General features: G+C 28.4%; 5 protein-coding genes and 1 non-coding gene across 7 annotated transcripts; 3 read left to right on the top strand and 3 right to left on the bottom strand.

Moving 5' to 3' along the window:
• Nucleotides 1–19: 19 nt before the first annotated feature.
• On the top strand, nucleotides 20–1006 carry LOC107069009 (small ribosomal subunit protein uS12). Its single transcript, XM_015325907.2, has 3 exons — nucleotides 20–109; nucleotides 447–606; nucleotides 677–1006. The coding sequence occupies exons 1-3, from the start codon at nucleotides 106–108 to the stop codon at nucleotides 942–944; spliced, it is 432 nt and encodes a 143-aa protein (XP_015181393.1). The 5' UTR covers nucleotides 20–105; the 3' UTR covers nucleotides 945–1006.
• Nucleotides 1007–1064: 58 nt separating this feature from the next.
• Nucleotides 1065–2524, bottom strand: LOC107068964 (uncharacterized). The gene is made up of 6 exons (XM_089169857.1): nucleotides 2290–2524; nucleotides 2049–2107; nucleotides 1843–1971; nucleotides 1609–1761; nucleotides 1359–1547; nucleotides 1065–1289 (listed from the first exon to the last, which is right to left on the bottom strand). Exons 1-6 carry the CDS (start codon nucleotides 2495–2497, stop codon nucleotides 1143–1145), a joined length of 885 nt encoding a protein of 294 aa, XP_089025983.1. The 5' UTR covers nucleotides 2498–2524; the 3' UTR covers nucleotides 1065–1142.
• A 624-nt stretch (nucleotides 2525–3148) lies between these two features.
• Nucleotides 3149–6413, top strand: Daxx (Daxx-like protein). The gene is given in 5 exon segments (XM_015325902.2): nucleotides 3149–3289; nucleotides 3405–4557; nucleotides 4764–5387; nucleotides 5485–5727; nucleotides 5730–6413. Coding segments are annotated over 5 exon segments (2412 nt in total). The 5' UTR covers nucleotides 3149–3238; the 3' UTR covers nucleotides 6071–6413.
• Nucleotides 6178–8172, bottom strand: KFase (kynurenine formamidase). Of its 2 annotated transcripts, XM_015325905.2 has the most exons (8): nucleotides 8016–8169; nucleotides 7765–7852; nucleotides 7538–7639; nucleotides 7310–7444; nucleotides 7105–7183; nucleotides 6795–6986; nucleotides 6584–6719; nucleotides 6178–6469 (listed from the first exon to the last, which is right to left on the bottom strand). In XM_015325905.2, the coding sequence occupies exons 1-8, from the start codon at nucleotides 8022–8024 to the stop codon at nucleotides 6338–6340; spliced, it is 873 nt and encodes a 290-aa protein (XP_015181391.1). In that variant the 5' UTR covers nucleotides 8025–8169; the 3' UTR covers nucleotides 6178–6337. The 2 variants fall into 2 exon arrangements, with proteins under 2 accessions (XP_015181391.1, XP_015181390.1); XM_015325904.2 differs by having other exon boundaries at nucleotides 6178–6719; nucleotides 8016–8172.
• A 2429-nt stretch (nucleotides 8173–10601) lies between these two features.
• Nucleotides 10602–10674, bottom strand: TRNAR-ACG (transfer RNA arginine (anticodon ACG)). Its single transcript has one exon. It is a non-coding gene; the product is annotated as a tRNA-Arg (tRNA).
• Nucleotides 10675–12048: 1374 nt separating this feature from the next.
• On the top strand, nucleotides 12049–19632 carry Inx2 (innexin 2). Its single transcript, XM_089179857.1, has one exon. It carries the CDS (start codon nucleotides 13001–13003, stop codon nucleotides 14075–14077), a length of 1077 nt encoding a protein of 358 aa, XP_089035983.1. The 5' UTR covers nucleotides 12049–13000; the 3' UTR covers nucleotides 14078–19632.
• Nucleotides 19633–21614: the final 1982 nt, after the last annotated feature.

The raw sequence follows: 21614 nt of genomic DNA, 5'->3' as shown, positions 1-21614 counted from the left end.
TGGTCGAATATTTTATAATGTCTACGAATCAAAACGAAAGAAAACTGCATGTTTTCGTTCAATTGAACAGTCTATCTTTATCGCTTGTTTGGTGCACAACTCAAGATGGGTAAGCATTTAATTATTTTAAATCATTACATATTTGCAATTTGTGTGTTTTAATTAAAAATATAGAATAATAGTCATAATCTATTAGTGATAAAAAAATTTTATTCACATGTATCATTAATAAATATATTCATATATATACATGTGAATGAGTAAAAGTGTCTATAACCTTAAAAAAAAGTTCTATCGTGTATTTCATTAATTATTCGTATGAAATTTGATGATTGCAATAAATATTCTGAAACGAATTATTAAGAATTAATTAAAATTAAAAATATAGTATTTAATTTATGCAATAGTAAAAAAAAAGATGATATTCTAACCTCGAACGTTGACAGGTAAACCTCGAGGTGTTCGTACTGCACGCAAACATGTGATTCATAGACGTGACCAACGTTGGAATGATAAAGATTACAAAAAGGCCCATTTAGGAACAAGGTGGAAGGCTAATCCTTTTGGAGGTGCTTCTCATGCGAAAGGAATCGTCTTGGAAAAAGTGTAAGTATTTTATATTAAAGTATAATAATTAACTGATTATAAGAAACATTAAAATATTTGTACTTTTTAGTGGAGTAGAAGCTAAACAGCCCAACAGTGCCATCCGAAAATGTGTGAGAGTACAGCTCATCAAAAATGGCAAGAAAATAACTGCATTCGTACCTAGAGACGGTTGTCTCAATAATATCGAAGAAAACGACGAGGTTTTAGTTGCTGGATTTGGACGTAAAGGACATGCCGTTGGTGATATTCCTGGAGTACGTTTCAAAGTAGTAAAAGTAGCAAACGTTTCTTTGCTTGCTCTTTACAAAGAGAAAAAGGAACGTCCAAGATCGTAAATCTTTGACTATGTATCGTTTTAAAACTATAACATTTTTTAATATAAAATCATTTTAAAACATTTCTATATTACATGATATTAATTTAATTCGCATATATTCAAACACCATATGAACCGATTTCTTTCGTATTCATCATCGCATTTTATTATTTTTTGTTTTGAATTATGTGGAAACAAAAAACGATATATAAAATAATTAATTATCGTTACACATATATTTAATATCATCTGTAGATATCCTAATGTCCTCTATAATAGAATTAAATGATTGTTTATTGAGACTGATTTCTTCTGACGGCTTTGGTAATGCAAGTTTGGGTATCTCATTTTTAAAATGTAACATCTATAAGAAACAATTATTAGTATAATTTATATACAAAGATCATTAAATTTCAAAAGAATAATATATTACCTTTGTAAATATTTCAAATTCAGATAGCATATTTTTGAAATATTCATCCATACAATTTACTGCAGTATTTTCATCTTTCTCAGTTGATACAAAGTAAGAAGAAATAGAATCGTAGGTATCCTTCAACATTTCCATTCGTGAAATAAAATCCTTTGGTTTTTCAGTATTATTCGTTTCTTCACCATTCTCCTATTATAAATATAACTACATATAGATCTGATAATTAAAACGAACAAATCTTAATACCTACACTAAATTCTAATAATTCTTTTTCTATAGAGGTTTTATTAAACTCCTTAGGTTCGTCTAATATTCGTAATTCTTCAAAATATTTAACAGCTTCTGAATAACTCATTTTTGAAGATACATTGTTCAAATTATCGGTATCTTCAGTTAAATGCATCTGCAGATTTAAAAAAAAAAAATTGTATTACACGTTGATTATATAATTGGTAAATTGATATAAAAGAATTTGTTTATTAACTTTTAATAAATTAGCAACTGTATGCTCTTCCTTGGTGGTAGAAACATCATTTGAATCTGCATGAATCTTTTTAATAAATTTTAATAATCTGACTAAAGTAGAAAATTGTTCCTCTAATGTACAATTACCCTTGAAAGTAAAATAAGATATTATTAAATGAATAGTTCAAATTTAAATTTATTTATTATTTATTAATAATCATTTACCAATAATATATCTTTGTCAAGACTAATTCCAAGCTGAGAATAATACTTAACGAGTTTATCTAAAAAGAAATAAGTAGATGTATTAAATTGAAATTATTTTCATGTTAAAGTAATAGTACAAATTAATGTTTAAAAATAGTGAAGATTATTTTGAAAAATAACACATGTATGAATTAGTATTCATAATTACTAAATATGTTAAAAATGCACTATATTAATTGCTATACTTAATATAGTGTACCTTGTAAAACAGGACCTTGAAGTTTTCCTAATTCAATTGATAACGTAGGTAATTTTTCTGTTAGTAACCACGATAGTAAATGAATTCTATTTTCACCAGATAATATAGTAGAATCTATATTATCTGGTTTTGCTTTGGTAATTTCAGGATAACGTATTTTGAATAGAACATCATACAATTCTAACATAATCGTATCCATCGTTATCATCTTGAAGTATAATATTTAAAAAAAAAAAAATATATATATATATATATATAAACTAACTGTCTGTGAAGTTTAAATGTAATTTTGGAACAAGTGATGCTACCTTATGGAAATAATCGTAAAATAACTTTAAGGTCCGTTTACATGTATCCGAAGAAAATCCTTAAGAAAATGATTTTACCAATAATGAAATTATATTTTTATTGAAATTATGCAAAATGTATTTTTAGAAATATTTACAAGATTATTCTACGTAATATATTTATTATTATGTTTATTTATTTATTATTTAATATTAGAAAATGTCATTTCCATTTTTCCGTTAATCTTATCATATTGAAATTGATTATGTTGGTAACAGTGGGTAATTTCCTACAGCGCGTTTCTAAATTATCTTTTATGAAACTGTATTTTTTATGCTGTGTATCTATTAAATTTTATTTTGAATTTATCCTATTATTTGAAACATCAAACGGAAGAATGGGAAGAAAAATAATAACGTATAATCAACATTTCCGTTAATATGTAATATATTGTGGTAATATGTAATATATTGTGGTTTTGTGTTTTATGTCATATAAAAGTTTATTTTCTTTTAAAATCAAAATTAGTGATAAAAGAAAGGAATTTATTATCAATGCTGTTAATTCGTAATAATTTCTATGAATATTCATTCGTCATTTGAATGATTTTTCATAAATTGTAACCAACAGAAGAGTTCAAGACAAAAGCAAGGTTATTGTCATGGATAAAAGAGAAGTTATCTGTATCTCATCTGACGATGAAAATGAAAAGGTTTGTTAATTTATCAAACTTTATCTCTTTTATTTTTTATATCTATTGTTACATGAAAATAATAATGATTAATATTTGTCATTATTTTTGAATTTATTTATATAATTTCTTGTAGATAAACGATAAAGAAAAACCTCAACCCTGCAGCAATAAAGTTACTAAGCTTAATGTTTCAAATGAAATTACAGCAATTGCATGTAGTAATGCAGGACAATATATAATTAATAAAAAACGTAAAATATCAGAAATAGATGGGACTAGTGATGTAAAGAATAATGGTAAAGATAAAAGAATTAAGATAGAATCATGTCAAGAGACAAATAGTCTAATAACAAAAGATAGTTGTAAAGAAAATGGTGTCGTAACGGAAAAATATTCAACTGTACCTGTAAATAAGAAAAATTTAAAGCCACAGTTGATCGTAAAGGAGAAAAAAAATATATCCCTTCCAGAACAAGATATATTTCCTAGTTTTTTAAGTTTGTGTTTACAAAAAAGACGAGAACCCGCAATGGAAGTAATAGTTAATAAACTTAAAAGACGGTATGAACAAATGAGTCCTGTATATGTAAAATCTGAAGCTTTTCAAAATTTTTTGAACAAAAAGCGCAATGACATTTTGTCTTCCGATAATATGATATATCAACATATTATGGATGTCAAGATTGAGATGAAATCTAAATCTAATAAAAATTCAAAAAGTGCTTTACAAAATGAAACGAATAAAACAAAAGTTTGTAAAGATGTATCATTGAATTCTCAAGCATCTTCATCTTCAAGTGTTGTGAATAATATAAAAGAAACAGATGAAGAAGATTTTGAAGATGATACCATGAATTCTAATATGAAAAGAAAATTGAAGAAAATAGAAAAAGCAATGAATATTTGTAGTAAAAGAATCAAAATATTAGAAGAGCGTGAAGTAAACTTTGATGATGAAGATGACAGTAACTACATTAAGCTTGAAAAATATAAAGAAAGAATGGTCCAATTATATAATGAATATTGTCGCATAACTGGTGATAATCAAGATGCAGGTCGTCCATACTTGAGACCCAAACATTTAAATACAACTCAAATTAGTAGCGTTGATTATGCAATTACCAATTTCATTAATTCAAAGATCACTAAAAGAAACAAATTAAAGAAGAATGGCAGATTTACGGATGATTTAATATTTCCAGATTACAGAGATATATTGAAATGTGTTTCAAGTTGTAATGAAAGAAATAATTTAGGATTATCTAAACAGAAGCAAGCTCAAATTGGTAAGTGTATTCTAACAATAATAATTTAATCCTTTTTCTACTACGGAACTAGCAGTCAAAACACAAAGTCTTAACCATAGTTTATTTTTATAACCTAAAATTCACTTTCATTTAGTATTGTATATCCCAGTTGCATGCCGTAGAAAAAGGATTAAATATGTAATAAAAACTAACTTTATATATCCTAATTAATATCTGTTATAAAGCCAAAAAAGCTTTTACCGATTTGGGAGAACATTTACAACGTGCTAGGCGTATTGATTACTGGGATACATTTTCTTTATCTTTGGAAAATAAAGAAGAAGATCCAGCTTTGAAAGATCAAGAACTTGCTAAAAAATTACGTGATAATCATGTGATTGGTCAGCAAAAGCTAAGTAAAATATTTCAAGATTTTGTGAAAAAACAAGAAGAAATGATATTACCAGAAGATGATGCTAATACGGAAAATGATGATAACGAAGACAGCAATGTAGAATCTAAGGATGAAGATGAAAATAGTGAAGAGGACGATGAAGATGAAGATGAAGATGAAGATAAAAACAAAGATGAAAATAAAGGTGAAGATGACAATGACAATGAAGATAACATTATTAATAGTGAACCAAATAAAAATGAAACAACAAGTAATTCTCTGGAAAATGGAACTAAATTGGAGAATGATTTATCAAAGACTTGTACAGATAAAGATAACGAAGATGTACTGATAACAAATGTAAAAAAAGTAGTTGAGTGTTCTGAAAATGTGATTGAAAAATCTAGTTCATCGACAAAATCAGAAACATCAGTAATTCAACCACCATCAACATTAAATAACAATGACACAAAAGGTAAAATTAGTAGCTAATATTATTTAAAAAAGAATGAAGTATTTAAATATGGAATTAATTTTGTATTTGTCATATAATGATAGTATATATTTTGTAGATAAAAATGATGAAATTGTACCACTGGATAATGATGACTGCAATAAAACAAAGGCAGATAACAAACCTATATTACGGGTACGTTCATTTGCAAAACATCCTACAACCTGGGAAGATAACAAGCAAAAAGTTCAAAATGAAGAAAACGGACCATCGAAAGAGGTAATTGATCTAACTAATGATGTAACTGGGTCAAAAGTAAGTTTACCTAATTATAAATTAAAAGTGACAACAAATGCTTCGAAAAAAAATACAAAACTTTTTTACTACCCACAAATTTTCAAGACAAAAATATTATTAGCGTTAAAAATATTACTAATAATTATTTAAAATTAAATGCAAAACAAATAGATAAAGCAAAGTTTAAACCCATAACTTTATTTAAAAAAGTAGTTGATTTAGGTTCCCATAATACTATTATACATTTGCCACATTCTTCTGATCGACAAAATATAAGTAGTAAAGAGAATAATAACGAGACAAGACAAGAAAAAAAGATTATGCATCTTCTTATACCAGCGGAAGAATTTGATAAGAATTTAGTAGGAGTGCCTGTTAAAAAGAATTCAGAAAATAATTCAAAATGACTGCAAACGAGACAAATATACCTTGATTACTCTGACGATATGTATGATCTAACAATACTTATAATTATTAGTACATATGCTTTAGTGTTGAATATTTTATATATGTATTTAAATATTGAAACCATTGTATTTATATGTAGAAATAATACAATTATAAATTGAATAATACATACAAAAGTTATTAAAAGTATGTATGCGCGTACGTATGAATGTGTGTATGTATTCTTTCTTTTTTTTAATTATTTATTTTAGGTAATAATAATATTTTTATGCATTCATATGTTGCATTATTAACTGTGTTAAAACAAAATCAGCATTCAATAAATTTTCTACTATGTCAAAATGATCGATGTCACGTAATAAGATGTATTCTACCTTATCCACGAAAGACATAGCTTTCTGGAAACAAAAACAAAACAGAAACAAAGTAGAATAAAATAGACAACAGTGTTTAATTAATTTATCATATCGCATAAGAATTTGATTAATTTTATACAATAGAAGTACACTTACTTGAGCATATTCGCGTGTTTCATTAATAAATATAGGAGAATCATACTCTCCTACAGTCACAATTACTTTCAAATTTTTAATGGGAGCATATTCTTTAGTGTCAAGAGTAGTCAAACTGAATTCTTTAATATCATCTCTGTAAAAAAAATATTGTTAACAAATATTGTATGTAAGAAACGAAAAACAAAAAATGATGATACAATATACTTACTCCGTAAGTTTCAAAGCTTCGTTGTATGAGGTGTTGACAACAGGTTCTATATTATAAATTCCGCCAATGAGCAAAACACCTTTAATTAATTTAAAGTATCCTAATTCTGTCATATATTTAATCCATATTGTATCATGTAATAGGGCGGCTGTCAAATGTGCACCGGAACTATGACCAGCGATCCAGACGCACCTGTTGTATATTATGTTAATGTTCAATAATATCGCGCAATAATAGATATTTGTATGTAAGAATTATATTAATAATTTTTATTAATATAAAAAAATGTGGATTTTATAATTATACATACCGACATCCGGAATTTTGAGCAGAACTTACGATCTTTTCTACCGCAATTTTGATTTGTGAAACGATGTCTTTCAATTTAACTGAGAACAACAAATTAATTATTAATTCAACGAGTTGATTTTAGTTTTTTTTTTCTTCTTTTTTTTTTCTAATATTCGTTTAATTATAATCATATAACAGTAAAAAAATTTGTAAATAGATCTTACCGTCGGGACATAAATCAAAACCGACGACTGCTACTTTAATTTTATTTTTAACGAGAACTGATACCGCAAACCCTGCGAAATCTTTGCTAAATTCTTGCCAATAACCACCGTGAATAAATATTAAAATTGGCGCGTCTAAGAACAAAAAAAAAAAGAAAATACAATAATTACATTTTAACTAGTTTTTTTTTCTTTTTTTTTTTTTTTTTCTTAATTATTCATTGATACCATCAGGCAAATCTGTTCCATAAATATCGTATTTCGTGCGTTCTGTTGAACCATATGGAATATCCAAAATGCATTTCGTAGTGTTTCGTGCCTTTTTCGTTACTGTAAAACAATTTTTTATTATCAATTATATTTTTCAGATTGTTTTTCAAATTTGTATTTATTATTTTTTTGTTATGTTTTTTTTTCTTTTTTTATTAGGACTTAAACAATTAAAGTAGTCGTACCATCTGCTGCAAAAATTAAATATCGAGACATCATCTCGGGTGATTTAAATCTTTTACTCCATTCGCTTGGTGAGTACAATTTTTCTAACTGACAGAAAAAAACAAACGAAACGTTTGTTAATAACACATAGACAGACAAATAATGAAGAAAATATGTAATATTATTATTATTATTTTAAATAAGTAAATAAGATAGACATTCTCATGAAGAATAATAGTAAATAGTATTGATCATAGAAAACTTTACTTACAGTCGACATTTTTCTTCTCCTTTAGTTACCAGACTGCAAGTATGCAATGAGATCACAATAATTATTATTCTTATTGTAAAAACCTTGTGAGATTATTTGCATTAGATTACTTGATTTATATGTTGTCGTATTTACTGCGTAATGCTTATTAATTAGGCAGAAAACTGCAGAGTAAAAAAATAAACAACAACAAGTACTTACAGTAAAGTCAGATGTCAAATATTTCTCATAGATGGCGACTCATGTTCATTTTACGATTATCGTCTAATGGAGAAAAAACAAACTGAAGGATAATGTAAGTAAGAAAAACTATATCGATAAAGAAAAACTTGATATGTTTATGTAAACGAAATTATTGAAACAAGCGTTTTATAAAGAAAAAAAAAAGCAACGGTTAATTTAATCGGAATTTTTAAACTTATCGTTAATGAAATTCATTAATATTCAAATATTGATAAATGTTACAGTTATTTTATTAATTATTTATATATTACAATATTATAGTATCCGAAGAATGAAGAATAAAAATGATCCAAAGATAATAAGATACTCTTTTCTCTTAATAGCCCAAGGTCGAAGGTTGTGGGTTGCGTGTAGTAACCATCAGAAGAAAGAGAAGGAGAAAGATAACGGTAATTTAAGAACAATTTGAATGTTCCGCCAATAATTAAACGTTTAACCGGATATCGAATGAAACATTTCCGAATTACGAAATGAGAGGAATGCGGAATGCAATTTGGATAAAGGATTACTGCTCTGTTTATATTTTAATTGGATTACTGCCGAAGTAAATTTGTATCAAAAGAGGAAAAGAAAGAAGGGAATAGAAGATGATTCAATTTACAGGAGTACAAATTTTTCTTTATAACAATAAGTGATTTAAAATGTCTGTTTAAAACGAGGTATCTTCCCGTACGTAAACCTCAGCAAAGAAGCAAGCAAAGTTTGCAAGGTTGAGGCACACCAAAACCAGAAAAACCGGCCCCTCCCTTTCTCTCCTTTCTCTTGTTCTCTCCTCCAACATCTCAGAGTTGACTTCGAGGAGTCGCAGGTAGTATATACTTGCTACTTACACATACCTTTATATAAGTAATATACAGTAACACGTGTTTGTATATACGTATAAGCATCTGACGTATCGAGTATCGCGCCTTGTCGATGCCTGTCCGCAGACCGCAGGTAAGAGAAACCCCATCATGCTAAAAAATTCTTTGGCAATTCGAAGGAATGCCTATTCAGAAGTCTAACTATGAATATGGGGATCCAAATATGAATTATAATAGCTAAGCTCGAGGGCGGATCGTCGACCTTTTGTTTCTTTTCTTTCTTTTCATTAACTTGAATAAACGTAAGAATCTCGTTGCGGTTGATTAATAATACCCACACCGTATTCAAATGATTTAAATGAACTTGTATTATTGAAATATACTTATACTTATATAGATATATCCGATAGAAAATTACAGGTGAATTTAGAAATTCTCGGTTACACACATCTTAAGAAAAATGATAAGATATGATAGAAGAAGAATTTTCATGCATTTCAATACAAACGATCTTCAGTATTCTCCTTGATGGTCCTTCTCGTTTTACACGTATTTTGCAACTAGCCCTTCCCTTCCTTACATTTCAAAGAAGCAACCACGATGGGTTAATTTATTTGACCCATCCGACTACACGCTCGCTTCCAATTAGTTTCCATGACGTTAAGCAGATCCTTTTATATTCTATCGTGCTTTATTCTTTTCTTCTTCTTCTTTTTTTTTTCTTATTTCGGACAAAAGACGATAGGTCGATAGATGCTTGTGCTTAAGAGAGACCATGCCAGTGAAAGTATATACTTAATCCCAGCCAATCCAATTTTCTTCTTCTTTTTGCCTTTAAACGTTGAAATGATTGTAAAAGAGCCGAAAGACTTTCTTGCACTTTCGTAGACGTTAAAAACCAACGTCGTGACTATCCCATTCATTTGAACGTAGAAAGGATCCAAGGATCGAGAAAGCACACAGGGATTTTCGAGGTATGCCACAACGGCTTGTAGTATGTATGTATTTCGAATGCTTCGACCGTGAGAAACGTGAGTAAACGCTGACTGGCATCAGCGGTTCTCTTTCACATTGTTCTCTGCCTCAGGCACACCACGTGGACGTGGACAAATATTAATAGATGGTTTCATAATTGATCTCGTATTTCATGATTTATTAGAAGAAATATGTCTTTTCTGATGATACCTAGACGAAATACTGAATTAAGTTGATGAAACATATAAGTATGATACATGATAGGCAGGAAGGTAGTATTCATACGTACTGATTAGAACGAATACGTGTTTCCGTTTCTTAGATAGTTCAATTGCTCCGATTGAAGCTTATCTTTACAAGGGTTTTTTCTTTATGTTAAAATATAAAAGAAATTTGTACGATTATAGGGTAGTATAATTCAAATTTTTTGATAGAATCGTATAAAACTTTGTACATCGTAATAATCACATATTGAAAAATAATATGTATTTATAAATTTATGTTAATACATAAGTATACCAATTTAGAAATCATATTTGTATTAAAATTGATAAAAAAAATTACACGATCCTGCCAGGATTCGAACCTGGAATCTTCTGATCCGTAGTCAGACGCGTTATCCGTTGCGCCACAGGACCGACCTTGGAGATGTGCTCTATAATATGAGTCTACTCCCTTTAGCAAATAATTTTAAAAAATATTTTTTATTTATATTATTATACGTAAGTTGATGAATTTGTAGAAATTAAATGAATCATTTAAAAGAAAAATGATAAGACTGCAATTAAATAATAATTAACGAGCTATTTTCTACTCAAAAATTGATTCAATCATTAAAATAACATTATAATCAAATTTTCTTTAAATTGTGAAAATAAATAAATATATATATATATATATATATATATATATATATATATATATATATATATTCAATCTTTTAAAGATTATTTTAAGCTCACATTAAAGTAACATTTTATCTAACTATAATTATCATTGTGCTTTCATATCTCTTGTTATCCGATCCCAACGTCTTGTCAGTGAAGAAGTTCTATTCTTAAATTCTTGGTACACTCGTGACGATTCGCGAGTTATGATTAATTACATCATATGCTATAATAATTTTATAGGAATGGATTACAATCACATTCGTTTCTAACAATAGAGTCTTGGATCTCAAATTCTACAATTAATACAATTTCTTTGAATGAGGCGTTAACTTGTCCATTAGATAAATATCCAAAGTTAATGTTTGTATTTAAATGAAGTATTGTATTATATCGATAAAAATGATTTATCGAAAGGATCGAAAGACCGTGGGAAACATCGGATAGATATATACATACATATATGTATTTATCGTATTTCACCGCAAGCTAAACATTAAATGCCACTCCTGCATGTTATTTCATATCCGGGAACATCTTTGTTGAAATACAAATTGTACCAACGAGATTTTCTCAATTATCTGACACTTACGATCTAAATGAGATCTAAATTATTTACGATTTACACGTAAATTTCATAGGTAAGAAGTATTACATATATTCATTGAATGAAACCTTACTAATTAGATAGTTGATTTTTGAATTAGTTATTTTTATATTTGGAAAGAGAGATTGAGAGATTATTCAATGAACTAAATTGAAAATTGATAATAATTTAGCAAATGATAATCAATTAGGCTAGTTTTAATATCCATGTATATTAAAAATTGTCATTTATTTTTGTTCCAACAAATATCTAGCATTCACACAGCTATTGGTTACCATGGTAACAGCGCCACTGCAGCCGCCGCTGTTGCCGCGTACTACAGCGCATGCTTCGAAAAACAAATTTGATGGAGGGGGTAACCGAGTCACGATTTCATTCGATTTCATCCGAAATCATCCGAAGGGCCGTACGGAGTATGTGCCCCCATGAGTTTGACCGTTAAAAGGCTAAAAAGAGAAATAGGTAAACGACAGAGAGAAAGAGAGAGAGAGAGAGAGAGAGAGAAGAAGAAGAAGCAGAGAAATTGGTTAAGTATATTATACGCGTGCGCATTGGAAAAGGATAGAGGGAAAGAGATCGTGGGACGGCATTGGTAGTGGTGACGCGTTCGGTAAGAGGGAGATGGTATAGTCGCGTCATAAAAGTGGGGGACGGAATCTCCCCTTGCAAGCAGAAGCAACGAACAGTTTCTCGGCTCCCGACACGGGTATCCTACAGTCGACGAGTTAGTTCTCTAGAGTGAAAGAGGGAGAGAAAGTCTAGTAATATATACAAGAGAGAGAGAGAGAGGGGGGAGAAAGAGACTCTACCAGACGAATCGAAGAAGAAACGAGAGAGAGAGAGAGAGACAGATAGAGAAGAAAGAAAGGGAGAGAGGGAAGAATAAGAGAGATAGGGAAAGGGCGCGCAGGAAGTAGAAAGAGAAAAGCAAAAGGGAACGCAACTTCGGTAGAACTCGCGCGCGCAGTTGTGTCCTCGTGTCGTACGGCATTTCTGAACGCAGCCATTACAGAAGAGAACTGCTCGGTGACGGGTCTGTGCTTTACAGACGGTCCTAGTGCATAGTCGCCGTTTAATACAGCACTCGTGCGCGTAGTGATTCGATCTCGAAGCGCAACAGGAGGAGGACGCGCGCGCTATCTTCGATAGTCGTCGTCAACAAGCACGTGGTTCATTCACGTTTTCGCCTATATAAAGAATAAACACGGTGCTGCTGCTGCAAGGTGGTCGTTGCACCGCGTTTCTTCACGGAAGAAGAAAACGAAAAAAACGAAAGGAAGTTTCTGTAATTGAGACTATTGTTTACATTATTTGACTTTTTGTTTTTCAAGAAATCCTCTCTGTTTATCATTGTGATTACAATTAAGAGAGAAGGATAACATTTCTTGTTACGGAAAAGGAAGTGGACGAAAAGACAAATTTATTATTGAAATTATAAGATTATTATAGTATAAGAGAAAAACAGCAATCATGTTTGATGTTTTTGGCTCAGTGAAGGGTCTACTCAAGTTAGACTCCGTGTGCATCGACAATAATGTATTTCGTTTGCATTATAAAGCAACCGTGATCATACTGATCGCGTTTTCCTTGCTGGTAACCTCGAGACAGTATATCGGCGACCCTATCGACTGTATTGTTGATGAAATACCGGCCAACGTAATGGACACTTATTGCTGGATCTATTCAACCTTTACCGTACCAAATCGTGGTGGTATAGTTGGTCAGGACGTCGCACACGCTGGTGTACGTAATCACGTAGAAGGGGTGGATGAAGTTAAATATCACAAGTATTATCAGTGGGTATGTTTCACCCTATTTTTCCAAGCGATATTATTTTACGTGCCACGTTATCTTTGGAAAAATTGGGAAGCCGGTAGGATTAAGATGTTAATGCTCGACCTTAATTGCCATCTTACCAACGAAGAAATCAAATGCGAGAGAAGAAAATTATTGGTCGATTATTTGGCATTGAATTTGCATTCTCAAAACTTTTACGCTTATCGATTTTTCTTCTGCGAAATTTTGAATTTCATCAACGTCGTTGGACAAATATACTTCATGGATTTCTTTTTGGATGGAGAATTTTCAACATACGGCTCTGACGTAGTCAAATTCACCGAATTAGAACCGGAGGATCGGGATGATCCTATGTCCCGTGTGTTTCCAAAGGTAACCAAGTGTACCTTCCACAAATATGGTGCTTCCGGTACAGTACAAAAGTTCGACGGACTCTGCGTACTTCCATTGAACATCGTCAACGAGAAGATCTACGTGTTCCTATGGTTCTGGTTCATTATCCTTGCTGTATTGAGCGGTCTCAGTTTGGCTTATCGTGCTGCTGTTATTGCCGGACCAAAGTTGCGTTTAATGTTGCTTCGTGCCCGTTCACGTTTATCCGACAAACATGATATCGAAATGATCGCACAAAAATGTCAAATAGGCGATTGGTTCATCCTTTATCAATTGGGTAAGAATATCGACCCGTTGGTTTACAAGCAACTTGTATCAGATCTGGCCTTAAAGTTACAGGGCAAAGAAACGGTCTAATCAATTTCATTTTTGTTACAATTCAATCATTGCTGTTTTATCCAATTTTTGTCCTGAAAGTCATTCGTTATTAAAAAAAAAAAATAGTCATTGTGAAAAAATAAAAAAGATAGGAGAATGAGAAGTCGAGGATAAAAAAATCTATGGATTATTTTCAATCGAAAATCCAACGCAATCGCAAGAATATTTTTCTTTGTTTTCGTCGACTGATCCTCTCGTGGTATCTCAAAATAATAATAATAAAAATAATTATTTGAGAATTCATTTCGTTTACGAAAGGATCCAGTCATGATTATCTATTTAATACGCCACACACATGCTTGTTGATAGCGCTTTAAGAAAAATAAATAAAAAAAAAAAAAAGAAAAAAAAACGACTACTATTAATCAATATCGCCATAGCCATTGATTATAGTTCTAATCTTGCTTTTTTTTCTCCCTCCACTTAACTCGCGCTTTTCTTTCTTTAAGTTTGATTATGATTTATCGTTTTCTTTATTCTTGATGAAGAAATACCCTGAGATTCTTGCGATTGCCATTCGACGATTAATACAAATCACCACTTTCATGTTAATCATTTATGTAAGTTCATCCTACAGAAGTGAATTTACATAAGTGATACCAAAACGAATGGGAACGATTAACAAATGAATGATATAGAAATTAAGAAAGAAAATAAAAATATATATATAAGACCCCTTTTTCTTCCCCCTTTATAAAATAATTAGATTTTTATTTCAATCATTGTTCGTTTTTAACCCTTTGAGTGGTGAATTTTACAATTGCCTAAAATATTTTGTAAGAAACAGAATTGTTTATTATTAACTAAATTCTAATAATAAACATATATTTAATAATTAAAGTATAATAAATAAAAATATAATTTAATTAATTTAAAATAAACATTATATTATTTTACATTAATATAAACAAATACATATGTGTTGATAGACCACTCTGATAATTTGTTACCAAACGCATATATGCGTCCATAGCACTCAAGGGGTTAATATTTCACCCATAGTTATGTAAGAAAGAAAAAAAATAAGAAGATCAGTAATAAATATTTTGATTTTCTTTCTATTAATTTGTTTTATATAAATTTTGTATAAACCATAAGATAAAAACATAAATATGGGGTCTAAAAACAAACTGAACATTTGAAACATGAAAGCAAAAAGAGAGAGAGAGAGAGAGAGAGAGAGAGAGAGAGAGAGATAAAGAGAGTAATTATCAACCGATGGGGGAACATAAGAAATATTTTTCTAAAAAAATTTTGTCGTAGGTTATGTATAATATATTTTTAGAATATTTCTGGAACTCGTAGACCATCGCCGGTCTCTAATAGTGTGATAAATCGGAGGACGGCGTCTCCCTTCTTTTTTTTTTTTCTTTACTTTACTTTACTTTGTCCCTTTATTTGCTCCCTTACCCTTATCTTATATTATTTTTTTCTTTTCTTTCCCTTTTTCCGTCGCTGCAAGATTACACACAGTATAATCTCACTGCCCGCGTTTTATCACAACAGATAGTAAAAACAACTTTAACTAAACAAAAGGGGGGGGGGCAAAAAAAAACACTGAAAAAAACTTTTTTTTTTTTTTTATAACATTGTAAAAAGTAGATTATCTTTTTTATTCAACATTCCTATCACATTCGTTCTTTCAAGTATTTCATTTTATTTTATTTTTATTCCTTATAAAAGTGTGTACTAAATATAATTGTATTTTATGCTATAAACATTTTTCAACTATAGTAAAAAAATTAAATTTAAACAAAATTACAATAAACAAAGAACGTAATTGAATTAATCATAAGTTGAATATAATCATCCCCTATATATAAAGTTGTGTTTCCTTTAAAGCATTAATATTACCTTTGTTCATACACCTTTTTATAGAAATATATATATATATAGAGAGAGAGAGAGAGAGAGAGAAGAGAGAGAAAGAGACCGCCGCTATATTTTGTTTTCTCACGTTGTCCTCCCATACAATTTTTCCATTATTCTTTTTTCTTCCCTTTTTTGTGTCCTATCAATTATTATTTTTTTTTATATATATATAGCAAGTAATAAAATAATAATAATAATCATATTATTGTGTTGTATATTGTAGTACGTTCTCATTTCTTATATGGGAAAGAGAGAGAGAGAGAGAGAGAGAGAGATACATTTATATATATATATATATATATATAAATGTTGAATAAATATAGTTTATGGTGATATAGTAAGAACGTGTCTGTATGCGTATGTGTGTTTGTGTGTATGCAATATGTATGAAGAAAGAAAGAGAGAGAAAGAAATAGATAGATATAAAGTTAATGTACGAAAGAGAGTAATAGAAAGTTTAAAACTAAAAAAAAAAAAAAAAACTGAGAGAAAGAGAGACAATGTAGATATATTATGAGATTCTGATTATATATATATATATTTTTACATTTATGTTATTTTCATATCCAATCTTTGCTATAAAAAAAAAAAGAGAAAAAAAAGAAAAAAAAATACGCAAAAAAGAAAATAAACAATCATACATTCCACGCACAAAAAAGGACATAATAATAATAATAATGATAATGATATATGTGTGTGTATCTTGTATATGAACGTGTACGAACAAAGACGTGAAGATGTTTATTTATCACACGTTCAAATCACGTTTAAATTTAAGGGACCAAAATGAGATAAAAACGTTCCTCCGTTCTACTCCATTTTTTAATTTTTTTTTTTTTTATTATAAATATACATTTACATGTGTATAATATTGAAATCCTATTTACGGTGGACAGTCGTATATTTTGTATAACATATATTATGTCTGTCGTATATGTTTATTTTGTTTTGGTACTAACACTATTGCGACGACATAATAAAAAGACAACCGTCCCTGCGTGTTTTATATGGGGGTATGGGGGTTACCGTAATAAATAAATAAATAAATAAATCGAATGTGTTAATTGTAATACGATATATATATATATATATATATATATAGTTATACAAATTGATACAAATTCAATCACACACACGAAGTGAGACACGTGTTCTTCTCAAAGTGTAATTTTTTTTGATAATCATATATTATTATAAATCTTACAAAAATAAAAAAAAGTAAAAATAAAAAAAAAATATTAAACCCAATGAGCATCGGTAGACTGAACAAAATATTACATCAAATAATAATAATTATAATTATTATTATTATTATTGTATAAAATAATAATTGATAATAATTTAAGAAGTTTACAAAGTTCGATAAATAATATTAATAATAATAATAATAGTAATAATAATAATAATAATAATAATAATAATCTAATAACCTATACATATATTAATGAAATGTATAGACAATATTTTATGATGTAATATGATGATGAATTTAAATAATATTGACGAATGAGATTGATTTGATATATTGGTGGTAAAAAAAATTAGATAATTTTTTAGGAAACAATTTGCGTAAGGTTTTATTTTTTCGATTAATACAATTTTCAAGGATTAACTTAACAACTTGGTAACCCTAGAAAACCCACGGCAAGGATATCATTATTTTTCTATTGATTGATATAAAATGTGACGATAAGAATTTGCGAGAAAAAGTATGAACATATATATACATATATATGTATAATTCCCTATTGTCAATTTTAAACGTATTTTCTAATCGTTCATGCGTCCTTTTTTTAAGACTGTCGAGAGTTATCGAAAAAAAAACGCTCCATAATAATGATTCTCATATTTTTTTGTTTTTTTTCCCTAGACACCCCACCTCTCTCAACCCTCCTTTTTTTTTTTACTTTCTCTATTTTTTCCCCCATTTCTTTTTCCCTATTTTTCCTATTTTTCTTTCTTTTGTGTGTGTTGATCGTATAAGTTTCGAAGTATGCGAAAAGAGAGAGAGAGAGAGAGAGAAAACAAAATGGCATGCGTGTCGGCGCCATTATTTTTTGAAAAATATTTGGCGGTGCGATATTTTTTTTTGCATAATTCTATTAATTATAATAATAATAATAATAATAATAATAATAATAATAGTAATTATAATAATAATAAAATAATAAAGATAGTATTACAAAAAATAATAATAATAGTTGTGTAGTATTAATAATAGTAATAGTAATGGTAAATAGTATTAGTAAATAGTATTAGTAAATAGTATTAGTAAATAGTATTAGTAATAGTAGGAATAACATGAAACAGAAGAAAAGGAAAAAGAAAAATCTTTGAGAAAGACCAAAAGTCACCCACATCTCCAACTAACTTCTTCGAGTTCCGTTTACGACATTTATGATGCGTTATTCGTTCTTCGTAAAAGTGCCAACGTGCGTATGCATTATATCTGTCATTATCATTTCATCACTTGCATACGCATGAAACAGAGAGAGAGAGAGAAGAGATATACGTAATTATTATAGTTGGAAAAGATGAAAAAAAATAAAAAACGATAAACATACACACCACACACATTATCATACATACATACACACTACATACATCATATATACACACTACACACATTATACATATACACTACACACATCATACATACATACATACATACATACATACATACACACACACTATACACATCATACATACATATATACACACCACACACATCATAGATACATACATATGCACCACACACATCATATCATAAATACACATAATATATAATATACATACCTAAAATAAAAATGGTTGTATACCGGGTAAAAAGAAAGAAGACGAAAAAGAATAAATCAGAAAAAAAAAATGATGTCAACCATAATCGTCATCATTGTTCGCTATCGGTTGGTTGGTTGCTTCTTCGAATAAAAATTATTACGATAATCGCTAATATGTATTCGTGCTTTTGCTCGTGCCACTTTAGAAATGATTCAAATATATATATGTGTATACATTTTTCTTATTTTTTTTTTTTGTTTTCTTTCCATTAGATTATTTTTTGACAACGAAATTGTTTATAAGTTTTATATGGTTTTTTTTTTTTTTTCATAAAACGTCGATGAATAAGATCATTGAAAAATTTAATTCAACATTGTATTTATCATTAATTATAATTAAAATGATTATTATTTTATTTTTTAAAATAATTTTCTTGATTTAATTGCATTATTTTTTTTAGAATAATTGCATTTTGTCAGCGCTTAACAACGTTCAATGAAATATAATAATTTTGACAACTTATCATTTTTATATTTGATAATTTATCATTATTCGTTATAATGATTATTATTTTATTTTTTTAAATAATTTTTTTGATTTAATTGCATTATTTTTGTCTATAATAATTGCATTATTCTTTTTTGTCGGCGTTTAACAACGTTCAATGAAATAGTGTAATTTTGATAACATAGATAAATATACATATATATTGTAGTAAATAAAAGTGAGAAAGAGAGAGAGAGAGAGAGAGAGAGAGAGAAATGTTAGAGCATAATACTAAGTAAAAAAAGAAAAAAGGAAATTGAGTAAACACCTAATCTCTGCTATGTCAGATGAGATTTGTATCTAGATGTGTAAGTAATTAAAATGAAAGGAACTTCTCATTTGTGTTCTTTTAATCTCCTTTCATTTTTATTATACAATTTCATTTATTTCTTTCTGCTTTTCCTTCTTCCTTTTTTTAGTTTCTTTTTTTATTCTTTTTTTTTTTTAACGCCGATTATGCGAATTTATAATCGAAGAAATATCATCGTTGCTTGATAGAATATTTTGCAAATTAATTAATAGTGTTGTATACTTTTTCTTCTTTTTTTCAAAAATGAGCAAATAATTTAGTAAAGTTATATCAAGAAATACAATAATCAGCGAAATAAAATCCAGTGTGGATTTTTGTTGAATTTTTACATTCAAAAAAGTCACGAATGACGAATGTTATTGCAGTATGCTGATTTAGAAAAGAAAAAAATAAAATACCTTGAGGAATAGTTTTTTTACTTGTCGTATGCAATATGACATTGAAAACGTGTCTTATATTTTATTTTTATTATAGTTTTATTATATAATATATTATTTAATTATTATTAATATGTGCATACACTATTTTATCAAAATTCTTTTCTAATATTTTTCTAATATTAATATTTTTATATTATTATATTTAATATAATCATATTAATTATTATATTATTATATAGAATATTAATATATTAATTATTATATTATTATATATAATATTAATATATTAATTATTATATTATTATATATAATATTATTATATATTATTATACGTCACACCTGGAAAATAATTTCGAAGTAAGTATATTCATCCAATTTAGTAGAATATTTATTATTATATAATTAATATTTAATAATATTAATAATATTAATATAAAAACTAATATTTAATAATTAAATTTAATATTAAATATTACAAATTCTATTCCCTTTTTACTAGTTACAAAATAATCACATAACTTTGTTTATAACACCATTTACATATATATTACTTAAATAACATAATTATTAATATAACACACTATAATATTATACATATTTTTAATCTATATATAATTATTAAAAAAAAGCAACGTTATTTATATATTACATTCGAATAACTTGTATAATAAAATTCGAATATTACTAGTTCTACGAGTTATGTTAGTTGTTTTTAAAAAGGTCGAATGGTGTTAAAAGAATAAAAAAAACAACAAAATAAAAAAAGGAATGAAGATAAAAGGATGAGAGAGAATGTTGAGACGACGTCATATTTATCTCAATGTATTATCGATCTACGGTTAGACAAAAAGAGAAGGGAAGAAAAGAGGTACACATACAAACATACATACATACATACAGGAATGACCTTTGGTTGAATTCTAAAGAGTATAAACGAGTGACCCTGTATGATTCCTACTTACACATAGCTGAGATTCATTACGTGTATCGAAGTTGATCATGTAAGTGGTATGTACAACACAGGAGGGGGTAAATGTGGGGGTGGATGGGTGATCAGGGGGGAAATTTAATACGTCCGTGTGCTCCGGTTTGCGATTAACGATCAGGAATATATCTCTCTCTCACTCTCTCACACTCTCTCATTTACGTCCAGGCAATATTCGAGGTCCGAACAATTTCAGGTTCCCCCCGTAACATCGGTGGATTAGGGTGCCGATGCTAAGAGGAAAATTATTGCATTGCTGCTGCTCCTGCTGCTATAGTAACATTAATGTCGATTACTACGACGTTAACTTTGATCGTATTAAGAAACTAACCGCGTTATACTGTTCAATGTATTATTATTATTATTATTGTTATTGTTATTACTATGATCGTGTTGTAATATTATAATATTGGGTTGTCCGGGAATTTCGTAGCGATTTAAAAAAAAAAAATAATCGTTTTAAGGTAATATATATATGTATATAGTTTATATAAATTTGTATTGAAAATATAATTGTATAAATATATAAAATAATAATTTTATATAATATAATATAATATATATATATATATATATATATATATATACGTAATATTAATATATCCTATTATGATAGCTTATACATAAAATATATATAATATAATA

This window comes from Polistes dominula, unplaced genomic scaffold (assembly GCF_049000335.1).
Source record: "Polistes dominula isolate Pdom_NZ unplaced genomic scaffold, Pdom_raw_medaka contig_49, whole genome shotgun sequence".
NCBI classification, from domain to species: Eukaryota; Metazoa; Arthropoda; class Insecta; order Hymenoptera; family Vespidae; genus Polistes; species Polistes dominula.
This window is presented reverse-complemented; position numbering and strand designations above follow the sequence as displayed.

Bases quoted from the DNA above. Each gene is read 5' to 3' on its own strand.
- KFase (XM_015325904.2), bottom strand. The intron at 7,640-7,764 runs GTACGACTACTT...ATTGTTTTACAG, and splicing joins TTTAATTTTTGCAGCAGATG to TAACGAAAAAGGCACGAAAC. The intron at 6,987-7,104 runs GTATGTATAATT...AATATACAACAG, and splicing joins GCTCAAAATTCCGGATGTCG to GTGCGTCTGGATCGCTGGTC.
- LOC107069009 (XM_015325907.2), top strand. The intron at 607-676 runs GTAAGTATTTTA...TGTACTTTTTAG, and splicing joins GGAATCGTCTTGGAAAAAGT to TGGAGTAGAAGCTAAACAGC.
- Inx2 (XM_089179857.1), top strand. From the start codon at position 13,001: ATGTTTGATGTTTTTGGCTCAGTGAAGGGTCTACTCAAGTTAGACTCC.
- LOC107068964 (XM_089169857.1), bottom strand. From the start codon at position 2,497: ATGATAACGATGGATACGATTATGTTAGAATTGTATGATGTTCTATTC. The intron at 1,762-1,842 runs GTTAATAAACAA...TTAAATCTGCAG, and splicing joins CAGTTGCTAATTTATTAAAA to ATGCATTTAACTGAAGATAC. The intron at 1,548-1,608 runs GTAGGTATTAAG...TATTTATAATAG, and splicing joins AAGAATTATTAGAATTTAGT to GAGAATGGTGAAGAAACGAA.